The 22,009-nt window shown below is 43.6% G+C and overlaps 2 protein-coding genes across 9 annotated transcripts in view; one reads left to right on the top strand and one right to left on the bottom strand.

Moving 5' to 3' along the window:
- LOC311113211 (solute carrier family 2, facilitated glucose transporter member 4-like) overlaps positions 1-15,611 on the top strand; it is a gene marked incomplete at both ends in the record, with an annotated part of 30,754 nt that extends 15,143 nt beyond the window's left edge. The window contains 9 exons of the mRNA XM_084156407.1: positions 6,465-6,625; positions 12,038-12,162; positions 12,357-12,472; positions 12,637-12,799; positions 13,006-13,193; positions 13,431-13,535; positions 14,513-14,614; positions 14,973-15,176; positions 15,396-15,611. Coding sequence (XP_084012533.1) covers positions 6,465-6,625; positions 12,038-12,162; positions 12,357-12,472; positions 12,637-12,799; positions 13,006-13,193; positions 13,431-13,535; positions 14,513-14,614; positions 14,973-15,176; positions 15,396-15,611 — 1,380 coding nt within the window. The remainder of the gene's footprint in view (positions 1-6,464; positions 6,626-12,037; positions 12,163-12,356; positions 12,473-12,636; positions 12,800-13,005; positions 13,194-13,430; positions 13,536-14,512; positions 14,615-14,972; positions 15,177-15,395) is intronic.
- Positions 15,612-17,027: 1,416 nt separating this feature from the next.
- On the bottom strand, positions 17,028-21,977 carry LOC311113162 (uncharacterized protein). Of its 8 annotated transcripts, none has more exons than XM_084156338.1 (10): positions 21,789-21,977; positions 20,498-20,561; positions 20,276-20,309; positions 20,065-20,154; positions 19,511-19,744; positions 19,043-19,125; positions 18,633-18,840; positions 18,374-18,529; positions 18,114-18,189; positions 17,028-17,610 (listed from the first exon to the last, which is right to left on the bottom strand). In XM_084156338.1, exons 1-9 carry the CDS (start codon positions 21,865-21,867, stop codon positions 18,154-18,156), a joined length of 984 nt encoding a protein of 327 aa, XP_084012464.1. In that variant the 5' UTR covers positions 21,868-21,977; the 3' UTR covers positions 17,028-17,610; positions 18,114-18,153. The 8 variants fall into 8 exon arrangements, with proteins under 8 accessions (XP_084012464.1, XP_084012458.1, XP_084012461.1 ...); XM_084156332.1 differs by having other exon boundaries at positions 19,511-19,765; positions 20,053-20,154; positions 21,789-21,975; XM_084156335.1 differs by having other exon boundaries at positions 18,121-18,189; positions 19,511-19,765; positions 21,789-21,965.
- Between the last annotated feature and the right edge of the window lie 32 nt (positions 21,978-22,009).

The raw sequence follows: 22,009 nt of genomic DNA, 5'->3' as shown, positions 1-22,009 counted from the left end.
GATTCCAAGATGTGGGAAGTGTGCAGGAGGGCAAGGGACAGATGATTGTGTAGTTTCGGTGGATAAAGTTGTGTGTGTTAACTGTAGGGGTGACCATGTTGCTGGGGATCGGAAGTGTCCGGTGCGAGAGAGGCAGGTTGAAGTGGCCAGAGTCAGAGTAGTGCAGAAGGTGTCGTATGCGGAGGCAGTGAAGAAAGTGGAGGAAGATGGGTCAAGGGTGAGGATCCTGAGAGGATTCCATTGAGTAGTAGTTTGTGCCAGCACAGAGGGATAGGGCAATGAGTGATTTATGCTTCAGTAAGGTTGGCTTCTTAGCCGTTCATAGCAATGGTTATCAACTGTACCACAGAAATGGAATGTAAATCACAGAAAACAGATGTTGTGGCGGCAGCTGCAGATATGCATTTGGGTTTACGAGATTTTACTTCAGAACAGTTACAGGGTGTGTTGAGGGATGGTGTCCCATCTTCCCACGCTGTTGGCATGGTGCAGGAGCAGATAGGGTCAAAGTATTGGAATGGGGTAGTGGGTTTTTAATGAGTGTAGGTGGTGGTGTCTAGGGCTATATTTCACTTTCTTAGAGGAACAGGACTAATGAAGAGAATTTAATGTAGGTAGGCCGTGACTGGCCAAACACTCCAGTACAGTAGGTGGCGGTGTATGCACCTAATAAGTGGATGCGATCCGCCAACCAAAGAAGAAGATTCGTTCTAGCGCCAGCCCTGGGCAGATAGCTTCTGTACATTTCGTAAATATTTGTATAATTAATACATTTTTATGACATTTTTTCCCTCCAAGCTTTTTAATTAATATAACTAATGTCATCAGAATCCACCACAGAGTTTCAAGACTGAAGCTTGCAAGTCATTTGTTTGTTTGGGTAGCTTGCTAATGTCAGCTGGCTAGCTGGCAATTGTTTTGATTCAAATGCCGGCCATGTATCCGAAGGTTGAGGATGGCGAGAAGCCTGAAAGCAAGACGGTTGAGGTGTGCGGTGATGAGGACTAAATTACAAGGCTACTCTTGGATTATTCTGCGTTTAGATGGTACGAGGTAGACGGCAAACCGGATGTCATTGTTTTCAATGAGAGCACCACTGTAAATGGCCTTGAGCCTGGTGGTGAATGCCATCTGAATTGCAGCAAACTTGCTTTAAAACTACAGCATTTCCTCTACACCCCATGGAAAAATGTGTAGAATTGCACAACATTTTTCTAAAATATAAAAAATGTCTCCACTAATTCAGAGGGGTTGGGTTAAATGCAGAAGACACATTTCGGTTGAATGCATTTAGTTGTGCAACTGACTAGGAATCCCCTTTCACCGATAGTCAGTCAATTAGCCCATGTCAGCTAAAATGTTTAAGATTTCTAAGTTCGTCTAGCAGCTGAATATACAATTTTTTTGATTGATCATCCCCTTTCACCACCTCCCTCCCAATGGTCACTCAAGCCATGAACTTTCCAACCCTCTCATGACCTACCATCTCATGAATTGTTGTTGATTTCTAAATTGCTTGTCTTTTTTGTGTTGCTTTAAAGCGCTTTGAGATTCTTTATGTAATGAATAGCACTATAAAAGTTGAATAAAGTATTATTATTATTATGACCTTTCCTAAAACAGGCTATTGTCTTTTTTTTTCAAAGGACCAGGTTTGTCCCTTTCACAATGAAGTACAGTCTATATGTTTTAGAAACAACACATTAATGTCAGTGCAAACAATTAAGGATTCAAACTAAATGAAATTGGGGGGATAGAAGAAATAAGACATGTAGGAATATAGAAGAGAGAGGGAGATCGAGAGACTGTGAGGATGTACTATTACAGAATAGGAGATGGATAAAGAGAGAGGGAGGAAGAAATAGATTGGAGGCAAGAGAGGGAAAGAGCAGAAGAGAGAGTGGCCAGGGGAGTAATGTCAACAGTATGAAAAAAATAAAAATAAATGTATGCACTCACTAACTGTAAGTCGCTCTGGATAAGAGCGTCTGCTAAATGACAAAAATGTACAAATGTAAACACGAGCCACACAGCTTTGCCAAATAATACCCCCCAACCTCACCCTTCACCTCGCCCTCCTCACCCACCCGCAAGCCTGCACAGTTCACACATCTATCTACCCCCATTCCTACACTTCATCCCCCCACATCTTATATATCCTTCACAGCCAAGGGTGAAATCGGAGGCAGAGGGGTTTAAGGCAGCGATTCTGGTGTCATGGGAAAGAGGGGCTATTTTGGGATTTTTTTAGGGCGACACTCAAAAGGTTTGTTGAGGGTTCACGCTGTGACACAGACGGGTGGGTGGTGTCGCGTTCAGAGAGAAACACACCATAGAGCACGTACAGCCTCCCTGAACAATATATAGTTAGATGCTCTAGCTGCAATCTAGACAATCTCTTAGATTCACTATCGTAAAGCCCCCTTCTCATAAAAAAGTGTTAGTCGTGGTTGGGTGGTCATGGGGTTCTGATGTGGCAGTGGCATATATCAGAACATATATCGGCTGATTATTAATACATAAAATATAGCAGATCATATATCAGCTAACATACATCAAATATATTTGAACATATATCAGCTAGCATACATCAAATATATTGGAACATACATCAGCAATCATTCATCAAATATATTGGAACATACATCAGATAACATACATCAAATACATTGGAACATATGTCAGCTATCATACATAAAATATATTGGAACATACCCAGCTAACACATTTGGTTTCTTGGAAGTTGTGAGAACGTATGTTTTTGGTTTCACATTGGTTGTTTCCTGACCGGTTAAACTGAATGTTTTTTTAAACGTTCTGAGAACAGAAGTGAAAATGTATCCTGTTCTGGGAACATTTATTTTTAGGTAACAGGGAGGTTCTGAGAATGTTTTACTCTGGTTCCTTGAAAGTTTTCCTATGAGGTTTTATTAACGATCTGAGAACGAAATTCTAGGTTATTTGGAGTAAAAAAATAAATAATCATTGAATGTTTCAATAAGACTTTTAATAACACTGCTAGCTTATTTTGGGTTAGCTTTTTTGAACTCCAAGCACAGATAGGACACATGGAAATGTATTTCCTTAGGCATTAATCATGCAAACACATTTCTTTTTTATTGTGGCACAGTATAAGTGCAATTTGAACCTATAATCCAATTTGTAAGTCACTCTGGATAAGAGCGTCTGCTAAATGACTTAAATGTAAATGTAAATGTAATCTAATGTTGTCTATCCATGGAATTAGTCCACTGAGCCACCAGGATGGTAGTCTGAGTACCAGTGTCTTTAGCTAACATTCCACTCCTTGTCATTGCCAAAGAGACTGGCCTTTTGGCAATCTAAAATGTTCAATATATGCTGGATTTACGCCGGACTTGCTCATTGGTTGTTGGAAATAAAATTTTCCATTACAACATGTGGAGCCTGGAAAATAGAATTAGAATTTATAAGAAAGTCAAAAACAAACATTCGGCTGTTAGCTAGGCAAGTTGTCTGCTCCTGTAAGTCGCTCTGGTTAAGAGCGTCTGCTAAATGACTAAAATGTAAATGTAAAATGTTGTATTTTGAGGCCTAAAATCAAAACTAAGAAATGTTGTGGTTGGAATTGCAGTATGTATTTACTTTGAGAATTTAGACTTGAGCTAGCAACAAACAAAAAATGGTTGCTTAGCAACCAGATACCAATGTGTTCTGTGGAGAAAAAAAGTGATAGAGTTTCAATATTTGCATAATCGTTGTGATTGGAGGATAGATGTGAGGGAGATCGAATCAGGATCAAATCCTCTGTTCTCCTTGATCTCATTAATGATAGAATGTTCATATTTGAAGATAGCAGAAAGGCCAGTCTCTTTGGCTCATGACATGGAGTACAGTAAGTGGATTAGCTAAAGAGACTGGTACCCATGCTACCACGATGGGGCTAGCATGCCATGTTTTTTAGGCATTAAAAACTGTTCATTTTAGTATATTAAAACAGAGACCATTTCAAAGGAAACAAGCACTCATTAAGATCAGGGGTGGCCAATTATTGAGCATGGCCAACACACCTGAACACACTTAACAAGATGGAGGATAGAGAGAGTTTTGTTGATGCTGAGAATGGAATGTATGTTTTTAAATACCATTCTTAGAGCGTTCTCTGAACGTTACTAAAGTGTTCTTGTGGTTTTTATTGTCTTAATGTTCTCAGAACAATTTGAGAACATGACTTTAAATAGAAACATGAGGAAACCTGTAGGAAACGTTATGCTGAAGTACTAACATTTCCACAGAAAATTTTTGTTTCTTAACATTCTTGGAACAATTTGACAACATTCCCAATATCAAACCAGTTGGAGAAAGTTCCTAGAACGTTACCAAAATTGAAATGAAATGTAACCATGTTTGAACTTTTAATCAAATGTTCTGTTGAAGTAATGAAATATCAATAAAATAATGTTTTTTAAATGTGCTGAGAATGTTCCAAAGGCAAGCAATTATCCTGCACCATTCCCAGAAAATTGTGGGATGGTTGTTTGCAAAATAACCATAGGACAACCACACTCTCACCAATCTCTAAGAAACATATGGTTCTCAGAACGTTATGTGCTAGCTGGGTACTGTATATCAGCTATTATACATAACATAGGTACATATATCAACAGCATATGATATCAAATGTAGAATCAGTTTCATGCTGCATATATTGCATTTTGGGTAGACAGCAGTATCATTCAACTCCTCATCTGACAAGTTAACAAATCTATACTGAACAAAAATATAAACGCAACATGCAACCATTTCAAAGATTTTGCTGAGTTACAGTTCAATGAGGAAATCTGTAAATTGAAATAAATCCATTAGGCCCTAATCTAAGGATTTCACATGACTGGGAATACAAATATGCATCTGTTGGTCAAAGATACATTAGAAATAATGGTCCTCACAATGCGCCTCAGGATCTCATCACGGTATTTCTGTGCATTCAAATTGCCATTGATAAAAATGCAATTGTGTTCGTTGTCCATAGCTTATGCCTGCCTGCCTGCCCATACCATAACCCCACCACCACCATGGGGCACTCTGTTCACAACATTGACATCAGCACACAACGCAATACACATGGTCTGCAGTTGTGAGGCCGGTTCGAAGTACTGCGGCTTATGGTAGAGAAATGAACAATAAATTCTCTGGCAACAGCTCTGGTGGCTATTCCTGCAGTCAGCATCTATTACACGCTCCCTCAAAACTTGAGACATCTGTGGCATTGTGTTGTGTGAAAAAACGGCACATTTTAGAGTGGCCTTTACTGTCCCCAGCACAAGGTGCACCTGTGTAATGATCATGCTGTTTAATAATTAATTAATTAATATGCCATTTAGCAGATGCTTTTATCCAAAGCGACTTACAGTCATGCGTGCATACATTTAATCAGCGTCTTGATATGCCACACCTGTCAGGTGGATGGATTATCTTGGCAATGGAGAAATGCTCACTAACAGGGATGTAAACAAATTTGTGCGTTTTGAGAGAAATAAGCTTTTTGTGCGTATGGAACATTTCTGGGATCTTTTACTTCAGCTCATGAAACATGGGACCAACACTTTACATGTTGCGTTTATATTTTTGTTCAGTGTATATTCAGGCAGATACTTAGGAATCTGATAGTATCTGTATTTAGATACAGACAGGGAGTGAGTCAGACAGAGGAACAGACTTGGAGTCAGTCAGGTGAGTTGTGTTACGAGAGGGGCCTTACAACCGATGTGCCCCCGCTGGTATGTACTCTATGGTCATGAGTCTTGGTCCCTTGACCCTCTTTACACATGAGCCAAAACCTTGAACCCTGTGCCATCTATTAACCATGTGAAACCTTCAGGCCCAAAATAACCTCTTGACTCAACTGTGCTACTCTGTGAAAGTCAATCCATTGAAAGACAATCCATTGAAAGACAATCTATTTGTGTTAAATTCTAGGTAAGGGATTAATGATTGGGAAGTTAGCCATTTTTATAGACCATATTGGCAAGAAGCACAGAGTTTTGAGTGGTGGTTATACCCGGCCTTCACAGAACAGTTTGTCATAGTATTCACACAAAGCACATCTCTCTCTGTTCCATTGCCAAAGCATTTATCTCAAGGAAGTAACACTTTTGTATACACTTATCTAGCTAGATTCAGTATATGTGGCCCATGCCATGCGGGAATCAAACCAAGAACTCTGGTGTTGGAAGGATGCACAACACTCCAACTAGCTGAACCAATTTGAACAAAGCTCATAAAGCAATTTTGACATTGTTGTCTTCCTGGCCTGGTCCCAGATCTGTTTGTGCTGTCTTACCAACTCCTATGATCACTGTCATGCTGGGACAGCACAAACAGATCTGGGAGCAGGCTACAGTCTTCCTGCTATAACTAAGGAAAAATCTCTCATCATTGTCTTGTCATGGTCTCATATCATCTCTCTTCTCCTGCCTTTCCAGATCATTGAGGCGGACTACAATGCTACATGGGTGCACCGGTATGGAGAGCCCATTCCCACCGGTACACTCACTACACTGTGGTCCCTGTCGGTAGCCATCTTCTCTATAGGAGGCATGATCTCTTCCTTCTGTGTGGGCGTCATCTCAGAGTGGCTGGGCAGGTAGGGGAGATGATACGCTCACACATGCGAGAGCGGACGCACAGACACGCATATGTATGCATGCACACACTAGGGTGACCATATTTAAAACACCCAAATGTGGGACAACAGGATGATTCGCTGGACAGTGTAGCCTACATGAATAAAAACATTTGGTAGCATTTGCATATGCATTTAGATCTTCTTTAATTACTGTTTCGTGAGCAAATTAGAGCAGATGGTCTTAACTACATAGCCTTCCTGTATTTTGTTTCAGTCAAAGCACATTCTGCCAAGCGGTGCGCGCTGTTGAGTTAATTAATTCAGCTTTTATCTAACTTTACTAAACGAGCACCATTGTGAGAAGTGGCGGAGCAATGCTCCGGTGTGCTCTGGCAGCACTACACCCACAGATATAAATATTTGCTACACCCCTGCAGTCCGCAGCACCGAACAAGCAATTGAAGAATAGCCAACTATTTTCCCTTGCACAAAATTTGGTGATGCAGAAACAAGAGACATTTTACATTTTAGTCATTTAGCAGACGCTCTTATCCAGAGCGATTTACAGTTAGTGAGTGCATGCACTTTTTTTCATACTGGCCCCCCGTGGGAATCGAACCCACAACACTGGCGTTGCAAGCGCCATGCTCTACCAACTGAGATACACAGGACCCACATGTGTGGCTGTTTTATGAAAATCTGGGAATATTTGGTAATGGAAAACCTTTTTGGTTGGACTCAGGGAATGTAAAACAGTTAGGCTGAGATTGAATAAAGTAACAACAAATATGTTAAATGAGCAACTAATGGGCATGAAGAGCCTCACACGTTTGACGAAATTACCTTATATCTTTCAGTCTAATATGGCTATTTACTTACTTCTGTAGGTCTTCATCAGAAGCACGCCTTTTGTAAGTAGTTAGGAGGCCTAACTGTCCTCTCGAAGTTTAGCCAGAATTTTGTCCGAAAGGATTTGAGAAATATTGGTTGACGATAGGCCTATATGACGTTGGCCTACGTCTCGTTTTGCGCTGCGCAGAATATCAGATCTCAACAACGATTGGAGAAGTGTTTAACATCACCATTAAGCTTAGGCTACCACATCCTTATGATATATAGGCCTATCTTTTCATAAGCGCAACGTGACTACAAGAGACAGGTTGGAATGTTTGATTTAAATACGGGACAAATCAACCATTTTTTTTTCTAAATTGGTGGTGTTTGAATTTGTTGATGAAATGCGGGACATGATTGTTTGGTTGCGGGACAAAGGGTCAAAATGCGGGACTGTCCCGCACAATCCGGGACATGTGGTCACCCTAGCACACACACAGTATATACATAAGCATAGATGTAGGCATGCATATCGGTTAGTGCAATCCGGAATCCTTGGGACATCCATACCATAAACCCTAACCCCTACCCTAACCCTTACCTTAACCGTTTTAAATGTCAACTTCAATGGGGTGACGTCAGAGTTGGGACATCCCGCATTGACTACAGCTCAGCGTTCAACACCATAGTGCCCACGAAGCTCATCACTAAGCTAAGGACCCTGGGACTAAACACCTCCCTCTGCAATTGGATCCTGGATTCCTGACGGGCCGACCCCAGGTGGTAAGGGTAGGCAACAACACATCTGCCACGCTGATCCTCAACACTGGGGCCCCTCAGGGGTGCGTGGTTAGTCCCCTCCTGTACTCCCTGTTCACCCACGACTGCGTGGCCAAACACGACTCCAACACCATCATTAAGTTTGCTCACGACAATCATTAAGTTTGCTCACGACACAACAGTGGTAGGCCTGATCACCGACAACGATGAGTCTATAGGGAGGAGGTCAGAGACCTGGCAGTGTGGTGCCAGGACAACAACCTCTCCCTCAATGTGAGCAAGACAAAGGAGCTGATCGTGGATTACAGGAAAAGGCGGGCTGAACAGGCCCCCGTTAACATAGACGGGGCTGTAGTGGAGCAGGTCGAGAGTTTCAAGTTCCTTGGTGTCCACATCACCAACAATCTATCATGGTCCAAACACACCAAGACAGTCGTGAAGAGGGCACAACAACACCTTTTCTCCACAGGAGACTGAAAAGATTTGGCATGGGTCCCCAGATCCTCAAAAAGTTCTACAGCTGCACCATCGAGAGCATCCTGACCGGTTGCATCACCGCCTGGTATGGCAACTGCTCGGCATCTGACCGTAAGGCGCTACAGAGGGTAGTGCGTACGGCCCAGTACATCACTGGGGCCAAGCTTCCTGCCATCCAGGACCTATATACTAGGTGGTGTCAGAGGAAGGCCCAAAAAATTGTCAAAGACTCCAGTCACCCAAGTCATAGACTGTTCTCTCTGCTACCGCACGGCAAGCGGTACCGGAGAGCCAAGTCTAGGACCAAAAGGGTCCTTAACAGCTTCTGAATCCTACACCTGGTTGAGTTTGTGTCGGAGGTGTGTCTGTCTGTGTTGCTGTGACATGATGACCTTGCAGTGTTGAGTACCCATATAGGGTGTGTTTAGTCAACATAAAAGCAAAACGTGTACAGTTGAAGTCGGAAGTTTACATACACTTAGGTTGGAGTCATTAAAACTCCTTTTTCAACCACTCCACAAATGTCTTGTTAACAAACTATAGTTTTGGCAAGTCGGTTAGGACATCTACTTTGTGCATGACACAAGTCATTTTTCCAACAATTGTTTACAGACAGATTATTTCACTTATATTTCACTGTATCACAATTCCAGTGGGTCAGAAGTTTACATACACTAACTTGACTGTGCCTTTAAACAGCTTGGGAAATTCCAGAAAATGATGTCATGGCTTTAGAAGCTTCTGATAGGCTAATTGACATCATTTGAGTCAATTGGAGGTGTACCTGTGGATGTATTTCAAGGCCTACCTTCAAACACAGTGCCTCTTTGCTTGACATCATGGGAAGATCAAAATAAATCAGCCAAGACATCAGAAAAAAAAATGGTAGACCTCCAGAAGTCTGGTTCATCCTTGGGAGCAATTTCCAAACGCCTGAAGGTACCACGTTCATCTGTACAAACAATAGTACGCAAGTATAAACACCATGGGACCACGCAGCCGTCATACCGCTCAGGAAGGAGACACATTCTGTCTCCTAGAGAAGAACGTACTTTGGTGCGAAAAGTGCAAATCAATCCCAGAACAACAGCACAGGACCTTGTGAAGATGCTGGAGGAAACAGGTACAAAATAATCTATATCCACAGTAAAACGAGTCCTATATCGACATAACCTGAAAGGCCGCTCAGCAAGGAAGAAGCCACTGCTCCAAAACCGCAATAAAAAAGCCAGACTACGGTTTGCAACTGCACATGGGGACAAAGATCTTACTTTTTGGAGAAATGTCCTCTGGTCTGATGAAACAAAAATAGAACTGTTTGGCCATAATGACCATTGTTATGTTTGGAGGGTTTGGAGGAAAAAGGGGGTTGCTTGCAAGCCGAAGAACACCATCCCAACCGTGAAGCACGGGGGTGGCAGCATCATGCTGTGTGGGTGCTTTGCTGCAGGAGGGACTGGTGCACTTCACAAAATAGATGACATCATGAGGAAGGAAAATTATGTGGATATATTGAAGCAACATCTCAAGAAATCAGTCAGGAAGTTAAAGCTTGGTTGCAAATGGGTCTTCCAAATGGACAATGACCCCAAGCATACTTCCAAAATGGCTTAAGGACAACAAAGTCAAAGTATTGGAGTGGCCATCACAAAGCCCTGACCTCAATCCTATAGAAAATGTGTGGGCAGAACTGAAAAAGCGTGTGCGAGCAAGGAGGCCTACAAACCTGACTCAGTTACACCAGCTCTGTCCGGAGGAATGGGCCAAAATTCACCCAACTTATTGTGAGAATCTTGTGGAAGGCTACCCGAAACGTTTGACCCAAGTTAAACAATTTAAAGGAAATGCTACCAAATACTAATTGAGTGTATGTCAACTTCTGACCCACTGGGAATGTGATGAAAGAAATAGAAGCTGAAATAAATCATTCTCTCTACTATTATTCTGACATTTCACAGTCTTAAAATAAAGTGGTGATCCTAACTGACCTAAGACAGGGAATTTTTACTAGGATTAAATATCAGGAATTGTGAAAAACTGAGTTTAAATGTATTTGGCTAAGGTGTATGTAAACTTCCGACTTCAACTGTACATGTACAAATTACCTCGACTAACCTGTACCCCTGCACATTGACTCGGTACCGGTAACCCCTGTATATAGCCTCGTTATTGTTATTTTATTGTGTTACTTTTTATTATTTTTTACCTTAGTTTATTTAGTAAATATTTTCTTAACTCTTTCTTGAACTGCATTGTTGGTTAAGGGCTCGTAATGTAAGCATTTCACGGTAAGGTCTACACCTGTTGTATTCGGAGAATGTGACAAATAAAATGTGATTTGATTTGATCCCAAGGATACAGTTTAAACTTTTCCCATGCATATCTCATGCTTACTTGCTGGGCTAGTTTGGACACACTTAGACCTACACACAATGACATACCCACAAAATGCATGCTTGTTAGCACTGCAACACATACACATGTTATGTACATTCCCATGTTCACATGATAGATGGATGTTCTCATTTACAGACACTCAGTACAAATCCACCTGCATCTATATACATAGCCATATGAATATTCAATGTTGGCACTTTTACCTTTACCCTCATAACCTTAACCCTTCAAAACTTGAACCTGAAATTCCATCTCAGATGATGCTATTAAAAGCATGGTGGGCCATAAAACATCATTCTGAATGGTTGATACCTAATTCACAGACCCGGACCGATATACTGTATAATCAGGGTATCCCTCTCCTCTTCCAGATCCAACATGGTTCCCTATAGATGGTGTCAGTCAGTTAGATCCAACATGGGTCCCTATATGTAGTGTCTGTCAGTTAGATCCAACATGGTTCCCTGTAGATAGTGTCAGTCAGTTAAATCCAACATGGTTCACTATCGTGTTCGTGAGAGTCTCATATTAGTTTGTATGCAAAACCCTTCGTGAGATGACCGATTTTCGGGATGTCTCATCATAGTTTGACAGCCACTTTCCACCACAGACGTGGAAGATCGACATGGGCAGATGATGGGGATTGAGACGCAGTCCATGCAAAAAAATCAGATATCTCTAGCTTAAATTGACGGATTTTTTATTATGTTACTTAGATTGACGCACGGGTGACTTTTAAGGATTAAAAATAGCTGTTCCTTTTGTAACCAAAACATTTTCCTTATGACACGTTGTAACAGTGTCTGTTTTGTGGTGTAAGTCTGCCATCTAGAGGACACATAGTGGAACTGTCAAAAGCCTATTACCACAATTATAAAGGGTTTCTGTAAACTATGACTACTAATAATATTAAAACGTATTTATTCCTTTGTACTCTGTCAGGAGGAAAGCCATGCTCATAAACAACTTGTTTGCCTTCATCGGAGGAGGTTTGATGGGCATGGCCAAGATCAGCCAGTCCTTTGAGATGATGATCCTGGGACGCTTCTTCATAGGTGCATTCTGTGGTGAGCACTCATCCTGTAGATTTAAATGGTACTTTTCAGTGGTGTAGTAGATAGCCTATATTATTTTCTATGAATAGTACTGAAATTCCAATAACCGGTGAAATAGTTAATAGAAATCACTATCGCTGCTCATTTTTGTTTCCAGACCTTGGCATACCAGTTTCTGAACCTTAGCCTAATTTTCTTTCCCTCAGGGTTGGCATCGGGGCTAGTGCCCATGTATGTGGGTGAGATAGCCCCTACCAGTCTGCGAGGGGCATTGGGCACGCTCCACCAGTTGGCTATTGTTACAGGGATTCTCATAGCACAGGTACAGAGCTGAGCTTGCACAATGTATTTAACAACATGACAGAGAATCTTGAACCTGCATTCAAGTTTTCTCTCTCATTCACTCTCTCCTATCTTCATCTCGCTATTCTCTTCTCTTCTCTTTCCTTTCTCCCTTTCCCCCTTTCTTTCCCCCCTCATCCCTAGGTCCTGGGCCTGGAGTCTTTGCTGGGCAGCGAGGAGTTGTGGCCAGTGCTGGTGGGTGTGACCATTCTGCCCACTGTCCTACAGATGGTGCTGCTGCCCTTCTGCCCTGAGAGCCCCCGCTTTCTCTACATCATCCGCTGCCAGGAGCACCACGCCAAGAGCGGTGAGGATCACGTCACGACCTGCCACGTCCCAACACTTTCTAGTGGCCTCCTTTCCTCCCTTATCTCCTTTCCTTGCCTCTTTTTCTTCATGATTGATTGGAGAGGACTACAAGTAGATCAGGGGCAGGGTTTGAATTACAAACACACACTGAAACCCATCTGAAGTTCTCCGCTCAGCGTGATTCTCATTCCCACTCTTTGCCAGGCTTGAGGAGGCTGACCGGGAGGCAGGAGGTGGGGGATATGCTGGCGGAGATGAAGGAGGAGAAGAGGAGGATGGACATGGAGAGGAAGGTGTCCATCGCAGAGCTCTTCCGCTCCCCCATGTACCGGCAGCCCATCATCATCGCCATCCTACTGCAGCTCTCACAACAGCTCTCTGGGGTCAACGCTGTGAGTACTAGAGGGTGGGGAGGGGAGTGCAGTAGGTGTGTGTGTATCACCTGATGATGAGTATTTTCAAATACATTCTATATCTGGAGTCCTTAGATTTCATCAAACAATGACAGAATGACAAAGAAATACAATTACATTGGGATCATATTACAATAAGGGTTGGCATTAGTCACATCTGTATTGCTTCAAGCTTGACCCCATTCCATGACCAACCGTCCTCTATCTCCTCTCCAGATCTTCTACTACTCCACCAGTATCTTCCAGAAGGCAGGGGTCCAGAGCCCCGTCTACGCCACTATAGGAGCCGGCGTGGTCAACTGTGCCTTCACCGTGGTCTCGGTACACAAGCAGGCCTTGTTTCTAGGCACCTCCATTACTGTTAACTCTACACCTTTATCACTGAACAAACAAGATAACGTAGTGGGTCGACCCAACCTTAATCTTGTTGCCACACACTTCGCCCACATGCGCAGAGTCTGGTGGACCAACGTTTCAAACTTGGCCTTCCTGAGCCAATACAGAAAGAACGGGAGAAACTCCCAACTTAATCTACCAATTAATCATCTACCAGAACACCTTCACCCTAACCCTTCCCTGTATGTGTCTTGTGCACCTCTATTCAATCTGTATCGCGGAAGTTCACCGTTACAACGTCATTGAAATTTAAAGGCAATGTTCCCACGTTAGCGGAGACTGCATTCACGGTAAACGCTGCATATGTCGTCTCAATCGGAAATTATCTTCAAATGTATATTGCACAATCTGTAACGCTTCAGATTGAATAGAGCCTTTAGTCTTTCTGCCTTCATCCAAAAAGGCAAGATTTGTTTTTTTAATGTTATTGATTGTGTTGGCTGGGTTGAGGGTTGAGCTTTGATTTTAAAATGAAAAGACCTCTTTAAGTTATCAGCTTCACTTTTGTGTTTGCATTCTGTAGAGAAAGCTCCCACTTACAATAGTCTTTATCTATGACCAAACCAGACTGGAGAATGCCTTAGGCCAGTGGTTCGTAAACCTGTCCTCGGGGACCCCCAGACATTTCACAATTTTGTTGTAGCCCTGAACTAGCTCATCTTATTGACCTATTCAAGGGCTGGGTGATGAGTTAACAAATTGAATCAGGTGTGCAAGCTCTGGAATAGATACAAAAACATGGAATGGCTGGGGGACCCCGGGGAGAGGTTTGAGACAAACGGCAGTTGGAAAAAATCAGTCAGAATCATCTGCAAAGTGTTGTCTCAATTAGAAATGAGTGAGCATGATCCAGGCCTGATGTTACTGATCTGTTTGTCACCCTGCTCTCGTCCAATCAACAGCTGTTCCTGGTGGAGAGGACGGGCCGCCGGACGCTACACATGCTGGGGCTGTCCGGAATGTGTGGCTGTGCCATTGTCATGACGATAGCTCTGGCCTTATTGGTCAGTCCCATATGAATACCAATGAACTCATTAGCCCATTCACATATGATCATAACTTCGACCTTGGTTGACTGGAATCATGTACCCATAGAAATAAAATACTAGAAGGGGCGCCCCATTCAAGTCAATGATGTAGCTCAGCTGGTAGAGCACGGCGCTTGTAACGCCAATGTAGTGGGTTCGATCCCCGGGACCACCCATACACAAAAATGTATGCACGCACGACTGTATGTCGCTTTGGATAAAAGCGTCTGCTAAATGGCATATTATATTATATTATAATGAGGCCAAAATGGGTGGAATGGCTATTTCTATTCATGTACCTCTGGCTGAACCATCACCGCCTTTCCGTTGGCAGGACAGCGTTCCCTGGATGAGCTACATCAGCATGCTGGCCATCTTTGGCTTCGTGGCCTTCTTCGAGGTGGGCCCTGGCCCCATCCCCTGGTTCTTTGTGGCTGAGCTCTTCTCCCAGGGCCCCAGGCCCGCTGCGATGGCTGTGGCCGGATTCTCCAACTGGACAGCCAACTTCATTATCGGCTTTGGCTTCCAGTATCTCGCTGTAAGTGGTCACTTTGTGGTTTTGGTTCTTTTTTTTACCAGGAACCTTCATTTGGGACTTTAGTATTGGTTTTAATGATAGGTGAAGCTGACCTACTCTGGATTGGATGGTGTCTGACAGACATGGACTGATGAGTAAATATCTTCTCAATGATACACTAATGAATATACGCCTCCCTTTCTCTCCCCCTCTATCTCTCTCCTTCCTCCCGCTCCACAGGAGCTTTGTGGGCCGTATGTCTTCCTCATCTTCGCCGCGCTCCTTCTCTTCTTCCTCATCTTCACCTTCTTCCGGGTGCCGGAGACACGGGGCAAGACGTTCGACCAGATCTCCGCCTCCTTCAGCCAGCACCCGCCCGCCATGATGGACCTGGACATGGAGCTGAGCAAGCCGAGCACAGAGCTGGACTACCTGGGGGGGGGGAGCCTTGACTAAGGGGGTCCCATGGGGGAACTGGGGAGGGCAGGCTGAGGAGGCCAGACAAACTCTTGGGTAGGCAGGGATGCTCGGAGGAGAGCTACAAATGGGTACTGGGGTTGTGTCTAGGCATATCGAGGAAGGAGAGTGGGGGTGTGGGTCAAGGGATAGGGAGGTGGAATGGATTTGGAACCGGGCCCGGCTGCAGTTGGGAAATGGAGCTTGAGGGAGAGATGTTGGCAGGAACAGGGGTTGCTCGAGGAAAAGGTTGTGCAACATTACAAAGCATTGCACCAATTGAACATACCCCAGAAAGGGTGGAGGGTGAGTGAGGTGGGAGATTTTTATTACCAGAGCATATAGAGGGGATGATCAGGAACAAGAATAAGGTTTCTGAACCTTGAGGCATTAACCCCCCCCACCCCGGGTGTACTTATGCTGATGGGGTGGCGATTTGCTTCAGTGAGAATGTGCACAGTTGTTCTATGGAGAGAAAGAGACTTGGAGGTATTCCTGCACTTTATACAAAAATGTCAGCGGTTTTCAGAGATGGATAGAAGCTGGTTACAATAGGAAAACAGCCAGTGTAAAAACCCATGTACATTTTTACAGTGAGCAAAGCTATGGTGTGTGGCATTGAGTGAAGTACGGGTTAACCAGTCCACCGCTAGCAACCCACTTCCCCTTTGGAAGTGTCCCTAAATTTAATTTCACAAGATGGTGGACAGCTTTAACATGACTCATTGCACAGCCTACAGTGATGTTACTTTTAACGAGAGCAAATCATGTATTTAGACTTAATGTATATAGTGTGCTGGTTTGATTGAAAAAAACGAAATGTGACAAGGGTCTACAAATACTCAAACTTTACCCACGCCAATAGGAGTAGGTCTGTTTTTTTTTTTTTTTTTTTATATGGGGTAGTGAGCAATATTAGTTGATATGGCAACAGGCCTTGGTTTGATTGCTACTGCATCAGGAATCTGTCCCTGAACTACTACGCATGTATGCAGTTTGCTGTCCATTCTGTACTGGTTGTCTTTGAAGATTTGTATTGAACAATTGTACAAAGAGGATCTGTAATTTATATAAAGTGTGAATACTGATGAAGTATTCTGCCGTGGTTTGTGTGACAAATGTCCTCATTTCAAACATGAGCATGTTGATGCCCCAACATTTCAGCGAATCATTTTAGTTACCATCCCCAGAAATTGGTCAAATTGCATACAAATAAGCTATATCAAATATACTGCAATTTAATGTTATAGATTATATCAAATGTGTCTGAGGCACCAGTTTCAGATTCTGCTGGAGTTTGAATTGAAGAAATTCAATCACTTATACTATGGTTTTTTCCCACTAAAATAGGATTCAAGTCAGACATATTTTACATTTCAAGGAGTGTGTATCATGGACATTAAAGACATGACTGCATTGTAGTTTCTGCAAACATTTTTAATCAACATTTTAGATACTGAAATTGCACATAATCCCCTCCAAAAGAAAAGCGCATACAAAAATAAGTATAACAAAAATGCTTTTTTTAAACCAGCCCCCGGCCTTGATTTTCCAAATAGGGTGTGGGCTGCAGCATGTTTTAGAAACTAGGGGGGTGGCAAGGTTCTCATCGCAACTCCTGAACCACTACCCTCACACACATGCTTCGTTTTCCCCTCATTATCGAACTTAAATAGCGGCTGGGTCCTCTACTGCTCGTGCCCATTCTCAGTCAATTAAAGTAAACTAGCTGGGGAATTATGGAATAACTGGGCATCCAAGCAGGTTTTTATACTTTTTTTCTCTAGTAGGTGTATTTTCACATTTCTGAATAGACACGCAACTCCCTCCCATCCTACCCCCCCCCCCCCCCCCATATGCAGTGTCTAGCTAGACAAGACAAGTCGGGAGTGGGGGAAGGGGGTCGGGTAAGGTGGGTTGCGGGGGGAGGGGGGTGTAGAGCACACAGTGGTGGGGGTGGTGAGATGGGCTCGGTCCCCCAGCTAACCCTCTCTAGGACCTAAAGAGAGAGCGACAGGGGGAGAGAGACAGACGGGCAGGTGAAAAGAGACAGGGGGAAAAGACCGACAGAGAGGACAAGGGGGAGAAACAACAGACATTAACGCTTAAAATAATAGAACAATTAATGCCAAGACTTAAAACTTCCAACCTGACAACAGGCAGTGGGTCCCACAGGGTTTGAGCCTTCAATTGGCAACCAAATTATGCCTGCAATATAGGTGGGCTTTCATTGAATGCCAGAATGTCCCAAAATTAGTCATTAGGAAAAGCATCTTTAACACCAGGTTACCCACTGGGACCACAGGTGCTGACCATCCTTCAGAAGACTGTTTTCCTCTGAAAACCCATACGTTGAAAAAGTAACTAAGCGGTCACATACTAGTGACATCAGCTACGAGATGCCGACGTCGCAATTTTGTAGTAGTAATGCAAGAAGCACAACCCTCCACCCTCCTCCACCCCACCCCTCAAAGGCTGCGCCAGTTTATAGTGAGGTCCCACCTCTTGCCTGGGGTCACGTTATACGGTCCCATCATGGGTGTCATTCTGTGGCCACGGGAACTGTTGTGGCAGGTGCCTGAAAAATTAAGATTTTTTTTTTTACTTAGTTGGAACATAACTAAGAGTCAATATTAAAATATTTCCTACATACATGAATACCTACAGTAAGACTACAGTAAAACGGTCGCCAAGTTAAGACCAGTTACAACAGTTAGTAAAAGCAAGAGGGAGTATTGAAGAGACTTTGGGGTGCCTCTTACCTCTGGTGATTTGGGAGCGGTTTTGGGGGACATTTTGGGTGAGCCTTTAGGAGAGGCCTTGGGGGAGGCCTTGAGGTCAGCTGGCTTGGAGGTCTGAGGGGGCGTGCTAGGCTCCGAGGCTGGCTTATCTGGCTTGTCGGGCTTCTCTACCCCATCCTAAGATATGAACAGAGGGGAAACTCAGCAATGTAATATTGTCATTGTATTATTTTGTACAGGGGCAAAAGCGACATTACATAGGAAGCACTGAGCTGCTCACTTTAGAGACAGAGTTAGACTCGGAGTTCCTCTGCCTGCGGCGGCTGAACTGTCGGCTGGGCTTCTGGCCGTCTTCGTTGGCCTGCTCCCCGTTTGTCTGCTGGCCCTCCTGGGCCTCCTTCACCACCTCCTGCCCGTCTGCTGCCTGGCCCTCTGAGGGGGCAGCACCCGCCTGAATCTCCCCGGGAGGTGGTCGAGGACGGAATGGCCTGAGAAGGTTAGATGGCATGGGACAAATACACTGCAAGTGAAATTTACAGCCAAATAGGCCAAATCTATTCCATCATGAACTCTTGGAATACTAGCCTATGGGCTAAAAAGTAATCCACAAACTGCTAAAATCTGTTGACATGTGAACATCCCAAAATACATAAAAGCATACACATAAAAATGCCATGTCATGGGTCTCACCTGCGGTACTGGGGCCTAAACCTGCGCGGTGGAGGCCTCTGCTGGTCACCTTCTGCTCCTCCCTCCTGTTCCCCTGCCTCGCCCTGGGGAGAGACGTACAACACTTCATGAGGGAAAATGGATTACACAACTGATATGCACAGGTGGAGGTCCAATTTCCTCCATTTGCAGACATTTAGGAACGGAAAAGTCTAAAACGGGACCCTTGGGACGTCCCAACTGACTTCGCCCCATTGAAGTTTACATTTTAAAAAGGTTAAGGTAAGAATTATGGGGAGGGTAAGGGTAGGGTGGGGACATTCACTTAGGAACTGGACAGGAGGAAGCAATTTCCTGGAAGTAGTGGCAGTAAATTCCATTCACCATATTACTTTCAGTTGGTCTATTTTTCCTCTTCAAATAAGTCGACATGGAGGGGAAGGGACTTTAAACTGTGGGGATGCAGCTTTTTATCCATCTACTTCTCACCTCTTGCCCTTCCTGTCTGGGTCGGCGGGGCCTGCGCCGTCGCGGTGCAGGCCGTTCTCCATCGTGCTCCCTTCCTCCCTCTGAGGTGGGGCCTGAGGTGCCGTCGCCCTTCTCGTCACCTGGCCTGGGGCTGCGAGGGGACAAGCGGCGGCGGAAGCGGCGTTTGTTGGGCGCGTAGCGACTGCCTTTGACGGGAACGCCGCCGGGCCCTGTCACGTTGGCTGCCTCCGAGCCCTGAGAGAGGGAGAGAGAGAGCTTGTAGGAGAGATATTTAAAACAATGAACAATGATGTGCAATTCAAACAGTTTGAGTGACATTCAAATTAAAGAGATAGTTCACTACAAAAATATAATATTTCCCATTAATTTTAAATGTATCCAAACGCCTAAAGCAGCAGCTACACAATTTATGGCATGAAACTGAAATTGGGGTAGGACTAAGTCAAAAGCACAAAGAGGTATTTCAAAGTTTGATTTTGGGCTGTACTATCCATTAGGCTTGTTAATAATAGAGGGTGAAATGTAAAAAAGATCGTCCTTACAGGTTTGCCTACCTTGGCGGCCTCGACCACGTCAAACTCTACCACCTCCCCATCCCCAACACTGCGAAGGAACTTCCTGGGGTTGTTCTTCTTGATGGCAGTCTAAACAGATGGATTGGATGATGTGATACAGGGTTGTATTCACTAGGCACCAAACAGAAGAAAACATACTGTGCACTAATGAATGCAACCCAGTGGTATGACTTAATCTTGCTGGGTTTACCTGATGAACAAAGACATCCTCTTTGGTGTCATTTCTGAGAAGAAAACAATGATAAATTATGACAAATCCAAAATGATCAAACCATATCCATGTTAATGTGTCAGATACCTGTACTACTGAGCACATGTATTGTGTCAAATTAAATGCCCATGAGTGTACTGTTTAATTTCACATCGGTCAGCCACATTACACAAAACCACATTCTAGCACATAACAGGGTACCTGTTGATAAAGCCATATCCATTGCGCACGTTGAACCATTTCACGGTGCCTTGGACTGCGGTGGCTGCAACAAGAGTTTGATAAATACTGTACCACAAACATCAAACTCAAATCAAACCCTCAAGTCAAAAGAAAGAATCAATTAATGTGAAGCTGCGTTTGAGGTCTTGAAAGGGAACGTCTATTATATTCCCTAGTACATTTCTCCCTTATCTCAACTTTTATCCACCAAAACGGTTCAAGCTAGGCTACAGGATATGCTGTGATTGTGCCAATCACAATACTTGACTAGAAACGTACTATGTCAAGAGGGACAAGTTGTGCTTCCTGTGAATAGTTTTGTCGTTACCGTTTTAACATTGTGGAGTGTTCATGAATAACTGCATACATTAACATACCTAGTATCTTTGTTGATGTACCCAAAATCAAAGGCAATTGGCACCTCAATTGGAATGTTCAACAGAAACTTAACAAATAATTTGCACCAATGCTCACTGAACATTTAATGAAAGCCCAGTTAACGTGGCAATCAATAATTGACAAGTGATCATTTTGATCTAAAGGACTGTCTCAAGGGGAAATCAGACGTCAATCTTTGATCAAGATGACGTACACCTGTGAACAAACTCCCTCCCCCTTTGAACACGTGACATCTGATGAGGTGAAATTAGGGTCATATTGTGACACCATTAGCCTACATTCAACCACGTTCATACTCAACAACTCAAAATGTCGGTTTGAATAATTAAAGCTGATAAAAACCGTGTGCGTCTAAACAGGCCGGCACATTACCAACCGCACAAACCCACGTGGGGTCAGTTGCGCAAACGTATGTCCTACTTTGTCTCCAAATGAAAATATATGCGCTTGTTGAACCATATATTTGTATCAGCATTGATGTCAGTCTTATAATGGAGCAGGTATTTAATAAAATGATATTCATCCAAGTCCGTGCGTAAAACATGAGGCATGTGGAACTCGAAACGAAACTCCAAAAACTGCTTAGGATCAGCACAACTTGACCTGGGTGTACAATGTGCACTACTGCCATAGATTAACATCCAAGAGCTACAAAACCAACGAGTCACTGAAACATACGCACTTTCCAACTACCCAATCTGTAGCCCTACTGACATAGTTTAAGTAGCCTATTGATTTGAGGCACATCCAGGTTTCTGCCTTTAGTGCGTGGCCATGACGCAAGGGTAAATCCACAAACTTATAACTCACAAGTTCTTAAAACATTTGTCAAGCAAGATATTTTTGCCACTAGTAATTATACTTTTCCTACCTATAATTTTTCTATCTGGCTGTGGCTGTTCTTCCACCGGAGCCGACGGTGGGGCGCTCTGCGCTTCTGCGTCGGTCATACTCTCACGGATACACGTTCACAATAATGTCCCCCTCTCCAAACTTTGCTCTGGCCGCCACCGCAAACTTTTTATCCCGGCAACCTACCGGGCTCTACGACGTTAACCGCGCCCTCATTGGTTTCATAGTAGCCAATCCAGG

This window comes from Coregonus lavaretus, assembly GCF_964263955.1.
Source record: "Coregonus lavaretus genome assembly, chromosome: 39".
Lineage (NCBI taxonomy): Eukaryota > Metazoa > Chordata > Actinopteri > Salmoniformes > Salmonidae > Coregonus > Coregonus lavaretus.
The sequence above is the reverse complement of the archived record's forward strand: the minus strand, read 5'-3'. Positions and strand labels throughout refer to the sequence as shown.

Coding starts and splice junctions, on each gene's coding strand:
- LOC311113162 (XM_084156332.1), bottom strand. CDS start 21,867: ATGACCGACGCAGAAGCGCAGAGCGCCCCACCGTCGGCTCCGGTGGAA. Junction 20,155..20,275: donor AGGATGTCTTTGTTCATCAG/GTAAACCCAGCA, acceptor CCATCTGTTTAG/ACTGCCATCAAGAAGAACAA. Junction 19,126..19,510: donor CCAGACAGGAAGGGCAAGAG/GTGAGAAGTAGA, acceptor GTCTCTCCCCAG/GGCGAGGCAGGGGAACAGGA.